Source organism: Fibroporia radiculosa, assembly GCF_000313525.1.
Source record: "Fibroporia radiculosa TFFH 294 genomic supercontigs, scaffold22600, whole genome shotgun sequence".
In the NCBI taxonomy this organism is placed as follows: Eukaryota; Fungi; Basidiomycota; class Agaricomycetes; order Polyporales; family Fibroporiaceae; genus Fibroporia; species Fibroporia radiculosa.
This window is the reverse complement of record NW_012133504.1, coordinates 15,129-31,863: the sequence shown is the minus strand read 5'-3', so window position 1 is coordinate 31,863 and position 16,735 is coordinate 15,129. Positions and strand designations below refer to the sequence as shown.

At 49.5% G+C, this 16,735-nt stretch overlaps 4 protein-coding genes across 4 annotated transcripts; 2 read left to right on the top strand and 2 right to left on the bottom strand.

The window, feature by feature from the left end:
* Positions 1–739: 739 nt before the first annotated feature.
* FIBRA_08039 (uncharacterized protein) lies at positions 740–1,457 on the bottom strand (the record flags this gene model as incomplete). The annotated part of the gene is made up of 3 exons (XM_012329698.1): positions 740–1,106; positions 1,167–1,261; positions 1,353–1,457. 3 exons carry the CDS (start codon positions 1,455–1,457, stop codon positions 740–742), a joined length of 567 nt encoding a protein of 188 aa, XP_012185088.1.
* Positions 1,458–2,276: 819 nt separating this feature from the next.
* On the bottom strand, positions 2,277–4,841 carry FIBRA_08038 (uncharacterized protein; the record flags this gene model as incomplete). The annotated part of the gene is made up of 6 exons (XM_012329697.1): positions 2,277–2,562; positions 2,613–3,039; positions 3,114–3,619; positions 3,673–4,340; positions 4,393–4,572; positions 4,626–4,841. The coding sequence occupies 6 exons, from the start codon at positions 4,839–4,841 to the stop codon at positions 2,277–2,279; spliced, it is 2,283 nt and encodes a 760-aa protein (XP_012185087.1).
* A 1,903-nt stretch (positions 4,842–6,744) lies between these two features.
* FIBRA_08037 (uncharacterized protein) lies at positions 6,745–8,949 on the top strand (the record flags this gene model as incomplete). Its single annotated transcript, XM_012329696.1, has 1 exon — positions 6,745–8,949. The coding sequence occupies one exon, from the start codon at positions 6,745–6,747 to the stop codon at positions 8,947–8,949; it is 2,205 nt and encodes a 734-aa protein (XP_012185086.1).
* A 2,215-nt stretch (positions 8,950–11,164) lies between these two features.
* FIBRA_08036 (uncharacterized protein) lies at positions 11,165–16,532 on the top strand (the record flags this gene model as incomplete). Its single annotated transcript, XM_012329695.1, has 11 exons — positions 11,165–11,233; positions 11,280–11,321; positions 11,378–11,516; positions 11,571–12,127; positions 12,183–13,114; positions 13,180–13,198; positions 13,251–13,491; positions 15,061–15,175; positions 15,226–15,542; positions 16,050–16,386; positions 16,442–16,532. 11 exons carry the CDS (start codon positions 11,165–11,167, stop codon positions 16,530–16,532), a joined length of 2,859 nt encoding a protein of 952 aa, XP_012185085.1.
* Positions 16,533–16,735: the final 203 nt, after the last annotated feature.

Below are 16,735 nucleotides of genomic sequence, written 5' to 3'. Positions count from 1 at the left end.
GATGGAGTCACTACTGTCATTGCTATCAACCTGGCACGGCTGACGAACACACTATCTATATCGCTCTATATATGTTGCACCAGTTGAGCGAGAAGGAGCTCCTTGGAGGCTGCCTATTTACGCTATTCTCATCGCTCACGACATTCATTGCACGCAGCCTTGATGGTGTTGTATTCACTTGTGGTGAGACGATATTTAGCCAAGAATTGTGCACTGCGAATAGAATAAGAGGTACCTTCGCGTCTTAGATTGAGTCTCATCGTATCGCTTGTGCTAAACGTTGTGCAACAGCGGCCGAGCTGCAAACGCCGTTTCTGCTGATTCGGCGTCGAGAGACATGAGTGCATGTACGTCACGCATTAAACTAGAGTATTTTTCACTGGTAGAGTGACGAATCCAGAACGGATGGTGTATTTGGCCCATCGTGGTGATTGACTCCACCTTTCAAGCCAAGAGTTCTTCAATTTCCGAGAATACGCACACCTGACACTGAAAGGGAACCACGCTCAAAGCTCATCAGCATTTCATTGACCATCTTGCCCCGACCGGGCTCACTGCAGGTGTAATTGCAACATCATCCTTCGCATTCTACCTCACAGCTGAAATACATTGGCACGTCGTTTGATTCTTAGAGACCCGTCTGCAACATTTTCTTCGTGTACAGAGACTGTGTTCCCAAGATACATCATTGGGAATTCCTCATCGGTCGTAGAACCCTTATGAAAGGTAGGTACTAGCCTTACGCCCCACCATCCAGCACACGCAAATTCCCATCCTCAACCGAATAGATCCAGCCTCGCACTTCCAAGTTCATATCCAGCGACATGTTTTTGATCTCTTTGATGACGTTTTTGACTTGCTCTCGTACGTTCTCCTCAATCAGTCTCGCAAAGTTCCTGGGAGTTCGCTGCGCAAGCTGGACTACCGGGTCGAGCCAACGGGCGAGACACGGAGGTTGGATGACAGTACCATCGTGCGCAGCACGACACGCTGCGTGAACGCCCCCACAATCGGTGTGCCCAACGATAACGATACGAGTTATCTTCAAATTTTGGACCGCAAAATGGAGCGCAGAGACAGCACTGTCATCGTTTAATTGGAAAAGGCTAGCAGCGCGAGGGTGAGGTAAGTTCATACGTAGCGCCAAGTGGCGATTGAGGACATACTTGGCAATGTTTCGGTGTACTAGGATATCTCCTGGCTGCGAAAGCGTCACGACTGACTCCGGAACACGAGAGTCAACGCAGCCGATCCAAAGGACCTATAGATGTATCGAATATGTTAAGTAAATCCTGTAGTGACGGTGTGGCCACAGAGCGGTCGATGCGTCAATCAGTGACTGAAACGCATACCTTTGGAGACTGTGAATCTTGAGGGAAAAGGTGTTTATTATCTGTTGCCCATTTCTCATTTTTCTTTAGGAGATCATTGAGAACAGGGTCGGTGTCGGAGGACATATTGCTGTGAAGATAATAGAGATGAAATGTAGCGAAGAAGGTGCGCACAATGTATACATTATATATACCGCTCTTGAATGCGAATCTAGGTCATGGGTCTACGATGTAATGCATCTTCTTCCAGGACATGGTGTGCGCGTGATGATCCATGAATAGTGCCTCGTGTTTCTGGACACCACAAGCATCCACGGAAGATCTAATAGTATGCTAATAGGTCCAGAGACACGACCACGGGAGCACACTATCTATACAATCTTGACAGGGAGTGTCTAGCAACATGGCACTCTTGAGCTCATTCAGAAGCGGTGATACCCACAGACGGATTCAGACACACCTGTGATCAGATGTGACATTACGCCACGGACGTATCGTCCTCGGAAATTTATAGCACGGCTCAGAAAATGTTACTTCGGTACTACCATAGAGTCCATGTAGGCAGATTATCGAATTCGAACCGGCGATGTGGCCCCAGCCAGCGTTTTCCGCATAGGCGCTTGCCTGCAACCTCGAGCTCTCCTGGCATTGAACTGTGGAGAAGGTTCATCGACCATGTGTATCGCACATCCACCCAGCCCACGTTCCATTCGTCCCCCAGAAAACTCTATTCGAGTCCGTTTCTCCTGACCTGTGGCGTTAGCTCCGGCAGAGAGAAATAGTATGCGCAAAATTATCTGAGGGAGCCACCACCTTCAAGCCGTGGACGTTGTTGCTGTTGACTCTGGGCAAGATCTCTGTAAGCTTGAAATATCTATTCTCTCCATTCTTCGAGAAATCGTATTATAGACTTCCATCCGACGCTTGGGGAACATGCGATCCGCTCTATCCTATCCGAGCGGCAGCCCTTATCGTTTTTCTATCCGGCAACAGGACCACCAGCCTCCTCCAGTCTGTATCCGGGAGAAACAGCTCTCCTGCATGCTCTACCAGCTCGCTCGTCAAATCCTCGTACTCTTCGTTTTTCTTGATTTTTGCAATGATCTCCCTCCACTTGCTGTACCCAACTCGCTCACTGCCTGCCAGTTGTCGCGCCTGCTCAGACCGACAAGAGGTGCATTCTTCTACCTTTTGAAGACCGATCTCGAGGCGATGGTGAGCTCCGGGTGTGCTACGTTTTGTCAGTTTGCGTCGTAGCTCCAAGAGCAATTGATGAATCACCTTGATATCCTTTTCACCCGCCAATTCTTTGCCCTTTTCATCTGCTCCTCCTCCCTGATCTCAATATCCACTACACGCGCCGCAACAAGGTCCTCCGCAATCTCCAAACACCCATCCAGTACATCTAGTACATGTCTCCTCCGCGAGGCCGGTGTTTTTTCTACCTCATCGGTGAAAGGGAAGCCCGAGGAGAAGGAAGGTGACAACCCTCCCAGTGCTTCTGACTTTTCATCATCTTCGTATTCAAGTATAGGACGCTGACCAAGAAGCTTGTTCTGCAGCTCGTCACGTACATAATCGCGGTCGGCAATGTCGAGCGATGTCGCGGAAAGACTGAGTAGCAGTATCTCGACGACAATGCGGACGAACGTTTGGGCATCCAGGTCCGCCAGCGTCAGGGGTATATACGAGAGTAGGGTGTGCAAATCTGCGTCATACATGCGCATATAGTCAGTCATCGATCATCCCGCTAGTCGCGATAGCCATTGAAATCAGACGTACAGTGGACCTGCACGTGCGCAACGTACGTTCTTGAGATGTCCAGCACTACACGCACGAGCCTCGTCCTTGTCTCCTTCCGCATGTCTCTCGCACGGTTCTGAAACACGTCCAAGACTCGTTCAAATAGTTCCGGTACGCAATCATACCTATTCTGTTCCAATAGGTATGCAAGCGATTCGGGGAGCGATCCCTCGAATTGGCACCCCTCCACAAGGCGCACTGCCATGTACCGAAGTTTGCGCAAGATTGTGGGATTTACGGACGAGCCTTCGCTTTGGCTGCGACTATCGTAGATCGCTTTGAGTGCATCTGACGCGTCAGTTACATTCCGCTCCTTGATATATGCATCAACGACTCCATCGAGGAAGGTATCGTCCATCATCGCATTGTCTGCGCTAACCAGCAGCGAGGAGTCCGAGACAAATTCGTATGGCCGAATCCAATCAAGTTGGTATGCAGCCCATGTGGTGCGGATGGGACTGATCGTTCTCGAGAAGATCTTCCCCCTGGATAAAGTATCTTTAGACACGCGGAGAGACAAATCTCTCAAAACACGCACCCTAGATATGGAATCAAACACAAGATCGGAAAGAGAACCCTCGACACTACTGTAGTGAGCCCAACCATCAATAGTGCTTGCGGAGACTTGTACGGACAGTTCTCCAAAAATATCGCCGGCATGAGCGTGGTGTATATCGTGAATAACAACGTGAGTCCCGCTAGTGCCATTACCACACCAAAGATGGTACGATTCCATGACCATAGCAATGCTACCAGCCCCGCAAGGAATAGAATTAGCGCAAAGTGCAGCAGGATTGGCACAAGCGCCACGATGCCTTCGACATGCCATTGGTTGAAGCCCTTGTGGCGGATGCACCAGACCAATACACTCTGGCGTGGAGTCGCCCAGTCGCGCATGGCATGCTGATTCAGCCACTGCCTGAGGGATATTGCGATTGTGGCCGCAGCCAAGCTGACGACGAGTGCCGCGAGCCAAAGGGCGTTTACTCTGTCGATAAGGCTAGATGCAGCGGCGGGTGACGACGAATCGGTTGCTGGAAACGAAAACGCTGGTTCTGTTGAATTTACGAAGCCCGTGCTGGTTTGAAAGCTGGCTAGTTGCGCGGAAATTTGAGCTAGAATAGCGGCGGTAGGATCAGTACTGGGCATCAGCGTAGCGTAATATGGGACGGTGAATGCGGTGACGACGGCAGAGAAAAGGCCAGCCTTGAGCAGACATTAAAGCGCTACAGCGACCCCGAGCGAAAATGGGACCCACGAATAGTAACAGTGCGTCAATCTCCTTGTTCCAATTGTCGATTTTCGATTGGTCATGAGCATAAACCATCTTAGAGCATTCCCTCCACGCTGACGCGTCTGCTGTATCTATGAGTGGCTCGGGTGGCTGCTCCCCATCAACCTCCTCAATCGGTGACGTCTGCAGATTCGCTTCGCGGAGCTACGAGGAGGTCAGAACTCATGGCAAACAGCTGCGATGAGATGCGTACTCACTGACTGCCATCGCTTCTTGGGAGTTTCTTGAACGTATGCGGTGCTAGAATTACTCTCAGTGCGTGCGCTGATGTTTGGAGGTCGAAGATGATCTCCCAGCATCGCAAAGGAAGGTTGAGTGATGCGCGGCACCTCCGAGACTGAAATACTGATAGCATTTTCGGCGAGACTGTCCTGAGAGACGGCGACAGATGGACGCGGTATGTTGGCGGCCATGAGCGGGGTTTCAGAGAAAGGATCCAAGCGGCTCCTTGAACGCGGCGCCGCGGTTATAAGAGGATGGACGAATAACATGCGAACACCCGAAGCATCGAACTTGGGGTACGGGATGACATCTGCTGAACTCCCAAGTCATCACGAGCAGATATGTCGCCACACGGGAATGTTAACGGTGTGCCCCGCTGTCCGGAGCCAGAACTTGATGCCAAGCGATGTTTTCCATATAATTCCTCCCCTTGGGTCGTACGTGTGAGAAGGCATGGAAGAACTAGCACGGAAAAATCGTCGCACTTTGATCAAGCAAACCACACCAGCGCTCAAATCCAACGCTAGACTCCAGTCAAGGAAACTTACATCACTGCCACCATTCGTCTCCCCGTGTAGGAAGAAAGCGTAACCCGTGAATGTGCACGAATTGAACTGCATTTCATTGACTTGGCACGTACGAGACTGAAGTTGACACAACCAGATAGCAGCAACAGCAAACTGACCTGGTCATGCATGGACAATCCTCGGGCTCGAGATCCTCACTACCATATTGCTGTCCGCCCGAGCCCGAGTCTGATAGACGTAGACGGTATCCAGCCAATGACTTCAGCTCATTGTAAGGGGATGGAGCGCGGGATTGGAAGCTGATGTCACTACGATGACTATCTTATCGTTTCACGCTAACGAATGGATTTGAGGTGAAATAGATATGCATGCTATCCCGCGGAAACTCGAACCTTTTCCCTCGTGCGTTCATGCGTCTGTTTTTCAATATTTGAATTTTGGCCTAGTGGCTCTGGAGCATCAAGGATCTGAACCGCACGGCAAACGCACGGATAAGGCAAGACTCGAGCCTTATTTGACTCTAGCAAGGAGACGTACTTCATATGCACACAATGCCGCGCCTCCGACATTGACTGTCAGCCACTAATGCTCTGTCCCTGACACATGAGCTCTCTGAAGTCCACCTTACTGATGTCCTTGGCGACAGCGCGAGATGACGGGCATTGACGAGCACCCGAGAGGGAGTAGAATCCCTAAGTCAATCATGACAAGGACCGTGCCGAAAGTCTTTTCCGTTGAAAGACGTGTTGAATTATCTTTTCCTCCGATTCACTGGAAAACCAATTCGAGAATATATATGTATAGTACCAAATGGAAGCAGAAAGAAAGTGGATTTCTTGGATGCCCGACCGCCGCTAGAAAGCAAGCGCCAAACATTCGTAGGCTGCCACCCACTCCGGATCCAGCATCGGCAGATTCAGATGCTCCTAACGTTAACCCTGCCAGTGTAAATAGAATGCTGGGTACGCTGTCACTAATTATTCATTGTAGGCTTTTGAAAGGATATGGAATGAATCAACTTTCTCTGGCAGAGCTTCTGACTCCAATTATATTTCGTTGGCGCAAAAGGCGATGATACAGTACAAAGGTCCTGACTCGAATTGATCTCACAGCATGAATAATGTATGACACATTATAACCTGGAGCCTGCCACGCTGAATGTAAATCCTCTTCCTCATGCATTACAACGCAGTACTTAGTTAACTACTAGGGTTAGGAGTGCTGTCTTACAGCTCAGAGACGCCCAACTCGAAGTCGTTGCCATCTGCCGTTCTCTGGTACCGCCACCGTTGACTCCGTATAACCGCTCTAATAACTCGGAGCTCCTGCTTGTCGCTGAGGGCTTCGGCTCCGCCAGCTTCCGCGTCACCACGTACGGAATCAGCCTGACTCTTCAGGAGTCAACTGACTAGGTCTGTCCTTGGTTACGAGTCACAGATGCTGAGGCGATGCGCAGCCAAAGTCAATATACTTTAAGAGGGGAATGAGAGGAGTTCCTCTCATTCGTCTTGTACGAAACAGCTCTCTGACCCTCACCTCGTGTCAGACACAACTCTCGACTCTCAGAATGGCCACTACCGTCTCTGCTGTTGCCACCACCCAAAAGTTCACGCTTCCCTACATTCCCGAACTATTCAACCCCAATTTTCTTGACATACTTCTCCCTGCTGCCCTTCAAGTCGCTCCTGAAAAATCGGTCGATGCCCCGAAACCCCACAACGCCATGATGAATGCACTCAATTCGACTGCTCATCGCACATTGACGGAAAATAACGCCCCAACGTATGATTCGACGCTGGACCCTACTCTCGACGCATTCCAAGGACTTACTTCTTGGAGCGACTATGAATATATGAGCGCATTGCTCACAAAATCATGGGAAGTAGACCCTCTTCTGACGCTCCGTCTCATTTGGCAGCTTCGGAGTATTCACGAAGGCAAGGGCGAGAAGGAGGCATTCTACCGGTATGTTCATTTCCCTATCCGCTGTCTCATGCACCTAACATATTCTCAGCGCTTTGGATGGCTGTACAAGCACCACCCCCGTACTGCTATCTCTAACCTCTCGATGCTCGTCGTCCCTGTCTGCCCGCACAAAAAGAAGCGGGAGCTATCATTTGCTCACGGCTACTGGAAGGACTTGCTCAACATCCTCGCACTGGCTACCACCGACGAGCTTGAATCCTCCAATGCCACCTTCCTTCACTATCCTCGGCAGCCGTTTTGCCACCGCAACGAAAGGGGAAAGAAGGCAGGCGGTAACGAACAAGTCGACGAAATGAAGGCCAAGGCGAAGCGTGTTCGTATGGCTGAAGAGCGCCACGAGATCCTGGTGAAGCGGCTGAAGGATCCCAAGTACCGTGCGCTATTCATTGCCGTCGCTCGCCTCTTTTCTGCTCAGCTCATTGCGGACATGAACGTGATGTGGGAGAGCATACATCTCACTCCGGAGGCGGACCGTATAGCGCTCTACAAGAAGATCTCCCTTGCTGGCAAATGGTCGCCGAGCCCTGGTGCGTCGCATGACCGCCACACGAACATCGCGACTGCAGTCGCTATACTACTGCACCATTCGTGCGGGCTCGTCAAGCAGCCATTCCCATCTTCGCTCGCGTCGTTTGATGCTGCGCACACGGCCGCAAATGTAGAGCAGGCCCTGGTTCTGCGGTCGTACTACCAGCGCTGGATCATTTCTCGTCTTCGTGAGATTACACTTGTGCCCGAGCCACTCATGTCGGCTAACAAGTGGTCTTCGATCCGCTACAACCGCGTCGCATCGGTTTGCATGAAGAACAACACAGCGCAGTTCTACAGGCGCGATGCGGAGCGGTTTGAGCAATACCTGATGGACGTCGAGAGCGGGAAGAAAACCATTTCTGGCGCAACGCTTCTTCCGCACGAGATCCTCAAAACAATCGTGAACTTGTCGAATGATATACGGAGGGCAGATACCAAGTCCCGCGAGTTACAGAAGTTCAGGAAGAGCCTGGCAGAAATGCAGATACGCACGCTCGAGGCGCAGTGGAATGCGCTTGTTGCCCGGGTGAAGGGCTTTGGATCGCTCGACAATGCGCTTGCGATATGCGATGTGTCGGAATCGATGATGTCTCTGGACATGTGCTTTACGCGCGGCAAGGAACCTCCACGCCCGCTCTACCCTGCCATCGCACTGTCGATTCTCCTCGCGCGGGTTGCCAACCCGCCGTTCCGCGATGGGTTTATCACGTTCTCACAGGCGCCCCAGTTCGTTAAGCTTGATCCCGCACTGTCTTTGAAGGACACCATGGGGCTGATGAAAAGCAGTGCGTGGGGAATGAATACCGACTTCAACGCGGTGTTCCTCAAGCTTCTGCTGCCGCTTGCGGTGAAGAATAAGGTGCCGAAGGAAGACATGATTAAGCGTCTGTTCGTCTTCTCGGACATGCAGTTTGACGATGCGCGCCGCCACGACTTGAACTCTGACGAGTCGGATTGGAAGACGAACCACGATCACATTGTGGAGGCATACGCCGAGGCGGGGTACGATATTCCACAAATCGTCTATTGGAACTTGGCACATCATGCCACGACAGATGTGACCGCAGAGCGAGAGGGCGTGGCGCTGGTGAATGGGTTCTCGCCGTCAATGTTGAAGATGTTCATGGGCGAGGAAAAGGGAGGGGAAGAGGAAGAAGAGGCAGGATGGGAGTTGGTTGAGGTGTTCAATCCGCTGAATGTGATGAGGAAAGCGGTGATGCGGCCAGCCTACGACGGGCTGGTAGTAGTTGACTGAGCACAGAGCTGGGCGTCAGATCCGGTGTATATCCGTAAGTTATTCGTGCTTTCGCGTGGACGTTGAAGTGTTCGTAGAATCGCATTGTAGCATTATGATGTAGCATATCACATACCCCCTTCATTCTAGCCCTACCCAAGATACAACTGTATTATAGATATTAACCCAGGTCCATTCACACATGATATTAGCACTAGTTACCGAATATCACAAATCCATATTTGTTGACGAAATGAATTAGTGGATTCATCTCGCAGAGTCGACGCCGACAAACACCATCTCAGAAAGGGTGACTATAGCACTGTACTTGATCTGATCATAGCCATGTTGCGAACGCCGTTGGCCAGCCACGTTTCACGATTGTGACTGACTTACTGTAGACAGATCTGTTTAACATCTCGTCATCTCATACATACACACAGAGCTAGCGACAAGCCTACAACGAATAACATGACAACGTAGAGTCAAAGTGAACGTTGAGGGGTGAAATACCTCAAGATCATTGAAACAATTTGAACACCTCGTCTTGACCGTAAGCGCTAATTTGCCATGTGGATCCGGACAGCCCCTTTGTTTGAGATAGAATGGCAGAAAATTATGAACTCAAAAAAGCGTATAAAACCCTCATATTAGCGTGAAGATTGTATCGGACTTTCCTTCGCTCTATGGTGGTTATATTTTTCAGCGTTTTGAAGGTGGATTTGCAGAACCCCTTGTACGTTTGATGAATTCCGGTAGTGGCACCAAAATGTCGGTACTTGGCGGGACTCTTGACCACTCTTGACCACCTAAAAGCATCCCGGCGATAGTAAGGTAGAGAAACATGTGCATAACTAGCTAATCGCAGCTGAGCAGATATCTTCCATCTGGCACTTGGGGCAAAGACGGATGAGACAGTTATGTCGAACGGGACTGGTAGTACAATGCACCAAAAAATCTACAAAATCGGGATGGAGACTGCAAGAAAAATCTACAATGAGGCATGTGACTTACGAACGAATATCATATAGGACATATCCTGTACTCGATCAGGGTGGCGGACTACTGGGCAGTCCTCCACTGTCGTCTCCGCATCCGTAGGCTGGGGAACCGAGAGCATGTCATAGATTAAAGCAGAGTTGCATGATAGATGAGATTTAGGACACAAAATCCAGTATTTTCTACACCCATCACAACGTCTCCACTGTCTTTAAGCCAACGTAGTCCATCGGATCACAACTAAGACCAAGAGCCTGGGTTCTGCTGGACGGGAAGCCTTGTCTGAACATTGATTTTTGCGCCTCTGCAATCGCAGCGATAGGGATTTCTTCAATATCCATAGCTAGAGGGACTCGGAGTAGAGAGAGACCGCTGTGTAATGGTCGTAATGCCACAATTACGCGCTCGTCAGCTCAATTATATCATCAGCGGACATCTAAGTGCAAAGGAAATGCTCCTCTCCTTAGCCTCCTCCGAATATATTCCGATGCGCCGCACCGGCGACTGTCATTGTGCTCGTACTTGTAATTATATCCATGTTCTTCATCAATGACAATACAGATGAACTCGGACTGGGGTATGTCTGTCAACTGATCTGATCACGCTGCTTGTAGCAAGTAGTGTGTGCTGTGAATGTTGTGCTCACATCGTCTTCATGAGGTGAAGATTTAAAATGAATAACATTTGACTTGCCATGCTGGTGACTGCATGTCAACGCATTCTGGTAACAGGAATCTGATAGTTGGCGGAGTTGAGATTGTAGATGTCGTGGAAATGACGCAGCAAATATATCAGTCCATCATATATCTTCGAATCGGAACTTGAAGGCAACCGAGCAAATTATACGAGGTTTATTTGACATTGACGTGCATTGGCCAATAGAGAAGCTACCGCATCTTGTATACACCAAACAGCCAAATAGCAGAGACGAGCAAGATCAAGTTGTGATGAAACTACAGTCTGGCTCTTGTTTTCTATCACTAGGATGCATACTTCGAAGTAGAGGGCAGCCTCTATCCCAAAGGTAAAAGAATGTTGCGCACTGGCAGAGGAAAATGAAGAGAAGGAAGAGCTGTATCTGGAATAAATACACTCGGGTGATGCCGAAGACAATGTCAAGTTGTGGCATTGCCACTAGCGACGTGACTCTTCCGAGGCTCAATCTCTTTATAATGGCGAATGGGGCTATCTCTCCTCCCACTCACACATATAATCCCGACCTCTTTTTCTCGCTGCTATGTATCCGATCTCTGATTTAACCGCGTTTTGTCGCAAAACGACTGGGGATGTTCCCCCACAACTTGTGGTATGTATGGCTCTATGGCGAGTGCAATTTTTCTCATGTGCTACAGGGTGCGTCTACCACTGTGGTGGGGTCCAAAATGTACCTCTACGTGAGTCACCCATTCGTACATCCATGTGGGCGCGCGCATCTGATTCTTTTGGACAGGGAGGCTGTTTGGCCTTCGAGCGCAGAATGGTCTCGGACATCTACACATTCGATTTTGAGACATTCGTGTGGGAGCGGTTGAACCAACATCCTGAGGACGACGTCCCCACAGCGCGCTATTTTCATAGCGCTAATATCTGTATGATATATCGCATCTGTCATCGTCTCTACATGATGGTGATGCACTGCACAGGGCGCAGCTATCTCATCATCTTCGGCGGTAGGTCCATCAAGCCCCAATCAGAGGCCATAGAAGCCCTTTGCGTGTTGAACGACATAAGAATGTTCGATATAACCACGGGTCACTGGCTTCCGTCGAGTATAACCACATCAGAGACGTCGCCTTTATCATTCATCCCTACCGCCCGTTTTGCACACCTCAGTTCTGTTTCCGCTGATCGTCTGTATATCATTGGTGGGCAAGATTTGGCACTTGACCTACTGGATGACTTGTATATCTATGATCTCGCTGCAAAGGTTTGGTTACAACGACGGGAATATTCTCGGCATTGTAGCACTTACCGCAGCGTTGCGGTGACCCCGGATGTGCACGTTCACTTGCCTCAGGAGGAGTCAAGCTCAACCTCATCACCAACTTCTGATATTGGTATTGCTGGTACTCGCTTCAAGGTAAACGGGGCCGCACCAACGCCTTCTGTTACACGACCGGATTCACTTGTACATCTCCCCTATTCTAAAGCTCTAACGTCCGATCACCCTTGTGACATATTTGTATTCAGTAATCACAACGTGCGTGCAGGTCCATTATGATTTGCCACGAAATCCTCACGAGATGGTTTCGTAGTTTACCGACGTACAGCGTGAGTTCCAGGTGATTTCTCCTCTTTCTGACGGAGACATTGCTGTCTCCGATCGTTCGAACACTATGACTGGAACGTCATTCCCCCCTGGACTTCGATTCCCCACCGGTGCAGTTCTTGGGACGTATTTTATTGTCGCAGGTACTTACATCTCGCACACGTATCAATCATTCTCGATATGGGCTCTGGATCTCCTCGACATGTCGTGGATACGGATCGATCGCGGCAGTGCCCTCGCTACAGGGTCATGGTTTCGCAGCTGTCTGTGGTCTACTCAAAATAAGCTTCTGGTGTTCGGGGACAAGAACGGGAATCTGGTAGAGGACTATGACCGCCGTCTTCTCAACTGGGACTATGTTACATCTATTGATCTCGAAGCATTCGGCATCTACCAGCCTCCCTCACCTATTATTAATATTCGTTCGCAAGAGCTCGGCCTTGCCGCATTGGAGGAGGGCGTACTTGCAGATTTTGAGATCATTTGCAATGACGACCGTAGGATCAAGTGTTCCCGCAAATTGCTGGAGGAGCGATGGCCATGGTTCAAGGAGCAGCACAGGCTGTTCGCTCAGTCCGTACTCGCCTATTTACGTGTGGGGCCACCTGATTTGTTCGGCGTCGACGACCAGCGAAGGCAACGCCCAGATCCCCGGCTGACACCCCGCTCTTTCTGTCTCTCAGAGCCTTACCCAGTCGCGCTGGCGCTCGTACAATACTTTTATTCGACCGCTTTGATTACGCCTTTGCAACGGGCTCCAGCTGTCCTGAGCCAGCTCCTGTTGCTTTCAAGTATCTATGACCTGACACACCTACAGTCGCTTGTCAAGCAGGCCATGCACCAAGCTCTCAGCAATGCAACGTCTGCTGGTATATACAGCGTTGCAACGCTTTGCAGCTGTCGCAGTCTTCAGATTCGGTATGTCGTTGCGCCATTCCTTTCTTCTATTTGTTCTGTATCTCACTGGGATACTGTATCTCCAGGGCTCTGCGCGTGGTGATAGTAAGTTGTCATCGTATTGTACGTGTATTGCAGATGCTCACGCAGATGTAAGGCTTCTAGTCAGAAACGTCCAGCTGGAGCCCGTCCTCAGAAAGACAAGGATCGGACTTCCACTAGTCAAAATCATACCAACGTACAAGACGACATTGCTGGACGTCCGAGGACCTACGGAAATGACGGTGAAAATCTATCATCCGAAGCACATACACGCGTCAGATCTCGCGGGATGTCCGACACCTCCGACATACGTGGTTCGGCGGAAGCTGACGATCCAAGCCTCTGGGAAAGTACTAGTTAGTTCTTGCCTTCGTTTCTGAAGTATGTTGTAGTGACGCGCCTTCACAGTCCCGACAATGCACTCCCAATCAGATCTGTCAATATCTGCACTCTCACCTCGTGCGACATCCGAACTTGTTTCTACATAGTCCCATCTCCCACTGTCTTCTCACATTTTTGGGGCTGCGATCATGAGGCTGTCATCTTTTAATCCCAGTCCAGTCTCGCTGTCTCCGGTCCTTCGACCGTAAGGGGTTGGGGCGGTTATTCAGTTGCTCAGGACGTTCACGGTCCTTATTGCACCCGGCCTCAGTAGCACCGCCCCTATCACGCATTGCCATCAGTTCAAAAAACTTTCTCACTTTATGTGCCGACTCAAGATACCATGGACAATCTAGCTACAAGACCATAAAGTCGAGATGTGTGTGCATGTCTTCGTCAAGGAGAGGGGATATTTAAAGGTTATCAATTGATGAGGACGTCCAGACATTGAATCATCTCACATTTGGACTATGCTGGATGAACTTTGTGAAGGAGCAGAAGAAGTGAGGATATTCGTGCTAGAAGCCGACTTCGTTTCTGCCATGATGGATTGACCAGAGGGATATCCGAGTCTTGGACCTCGCAGGATTGCTGAGTTTGTAATGAACGCTCAGGACACGGAAGTGCGCTTGATAGCATCGTATGTGATTGTATATGTCTGGATGCGATCGTTCATTATAAGCCTATTTTGAGCGATTAGTGAGCGTTAACACGTGCAGTCTCCACGTCCGAGGCAAATCATGCTAGTTTGTGGACCTACGTCTTATATTATGTATCTCCTTCAAGCCCCATTACGGCGGTATTCCTCTCCCGGTAGGAAACCTCGTATTCGCGTTAGGGACGACTCACTATAATGAAGGGTGCCCATTGGAAGTTTGAGAACTAGTTTCGAGTCAGTGTGACGCAGTGAGTTTGTTCTCTCTCTCTCTCCACCCATCTTGCATTGTTGAGGACAGGTCTAAGCCACTCTAAGAAAAAATTCTAATTTGGGTCGTTCTAAATGTGCGTATTGGTGATTATATCTGTGCGCCTCGTGCGATTTGACGGTTCGGTACAGCTTTACCTAAAACCTTTCGATTATTACCCCTACCAAGTGGACTCAAACTGGAACTCAAGCCATTTAAGAACCAGAAAGGGCTGAATTATGTTTATCCGTTTTTGAAACGCATTAGACGGATCCGGCAAGTTATTCTGTCACAGGTAGCAAAGTTGTGCTCGTCCCAGCATGCGAGTACACGTATCTCTGAATAGATGACATCTCTACATCGCGTGCTCCTCACAGCAGGACAACAACAAGCATTTCCTGGGGGCCCGTCCGGGCTCATTGAAATCCATTACGTCCCATTCATAGTTCACGCTCGGCTGGATCCGAGCGCCTCAACGACTTTCTCAAAATTCAACGAGGCTTCTAGCGCTGGTTCACCAATCTTGCGTCCATCTTATCTACATGACCACTCCAGATTACAGCTCCTTAGGACCTGCGTTTCCGCAAGCTTTGCGCCTGGCGCGCTGCCAGGCCTCGCGACTGACTCTTCGCGCCGCAGATGAATTGCCGCGAGAAAACACCATTACCGCGCAAGCTATTACTCGTGAGGAACAACGTATCCTCACGTTGAATGCAAGCGTGGTGTCTGCATTGGAAGATCTGTTCAGCTGGAGGTCAGTGCACCAAGGCCGCGTCTTCACGTCCTGAACCATGTGTTTTTCAGGTTTAAGGACAGAACATCTCGCATGAGTGTTCTGTCTCCGGTGGAATCATGGCGCTTTCGCCGTGCACTATATCGAATCTGGTTGATATCATACGTATACGGAATGGAGGGACATTACCTTAAGCGGCCTACGATGCCATGGTTCGCACGTACTGTTTCCGAGGATTCGGACTCGGAGAAATGGCTAAACGAGCAGAAGGAAGTTCTGGACACCTTTCTTGCTGCTGAGCTTCGTCAGATAGAGTCAGTGGTGAAATTCTTGCAGATAATTGCAGACTGGGCTGTGACTGCTCATTTTAAGAGCAGCATCGATCAGGGTGAGTGTCGGTTTGTATTTTGTTTCGTGGACGGAATATACGCTCATCAGATAGAAGATGACATCAAGCATATATGTCTCTTCGCTGGTCCTCGCGCCATACTCCAGAGCTATGAAGAAATCAACCCGAATCCTATCTATATGGGGATGATATCTGACTCAAACCAGTGTGATCTATATGAAGAGTTCCTCACCACCCCCCTCAAAAGATCTCTATCTGATGCATACTCTGCAAACACGGATGCTGGTCATAATACAAGTAACAGGATTCCCAAATGGCTGCAAACCATATTAGATTCTGAGAATGGAAGGGATGATAAATGCATGTATTACACTTGTTCTGTTCTATTGATGAGTCCTGGCCGCTGACCATTTCAACTTGAAAGGTAAGAGCTGCAGCTCTGCGCGTGAGATGTTTCCAGGATCGAAATCGGGAACAATGTTGTGGAACTGCACCAGTGTGTCTCCTTTACCAATTAGTATTCGCTGATATGGACTTCGGGAACAGACTGGGACTATTTGGGTGGTATGATGGCCGCTGACTACGGATTGTTGGGTGGCGTGCTGTCACAAAATCATGCCGAGTCGGCGATGTCGCGCACTCTCCGACAGACCGATTTCAACACACTCATGGATGCTCTATTTGACAGCAAGAGCGAAAAATATGCACAGTGGTCGAAAGAAGACTGGATTTGTTTGGATTGTTACCAGGAGTTTATATCAGAAACTATGCCAATATGGTGGCTCAAGCGCAAGCGCAGCGGTAAATCTCTTCTTTATCAGACAATAATGCTTGATTTCAATCCGTTTTGTGTAGACGGCATCCCAATCATGCCGGATTGCAGGTGTGTTGACATCCTTACCCCTTTGGAATCCACTGAACTCAGCCACATACTTCAGGCATGGATATTACTGTCGCAAACAGATCGGTACTGCTGGGTTGGAACATGCGACAATGTTCAACGTTGGTACTCCGACGCTACACTATTAAGTAGTTACTGACACGTGGATGCAGCATCTCTGCGAGCCAACAAATTTTGACATCTGGTCGTAGTAGGACAGTAATTCATGGAAGGGTGTGCACGTTTCAATATTTCACTATAGGATGTGCCGTACGTCTATTTCTCTAGTTGCTGCTATGCGATTTATCCTATCGGAGCCGTCTTCGTGCTTGAATCCGAAATCATCAGTAAT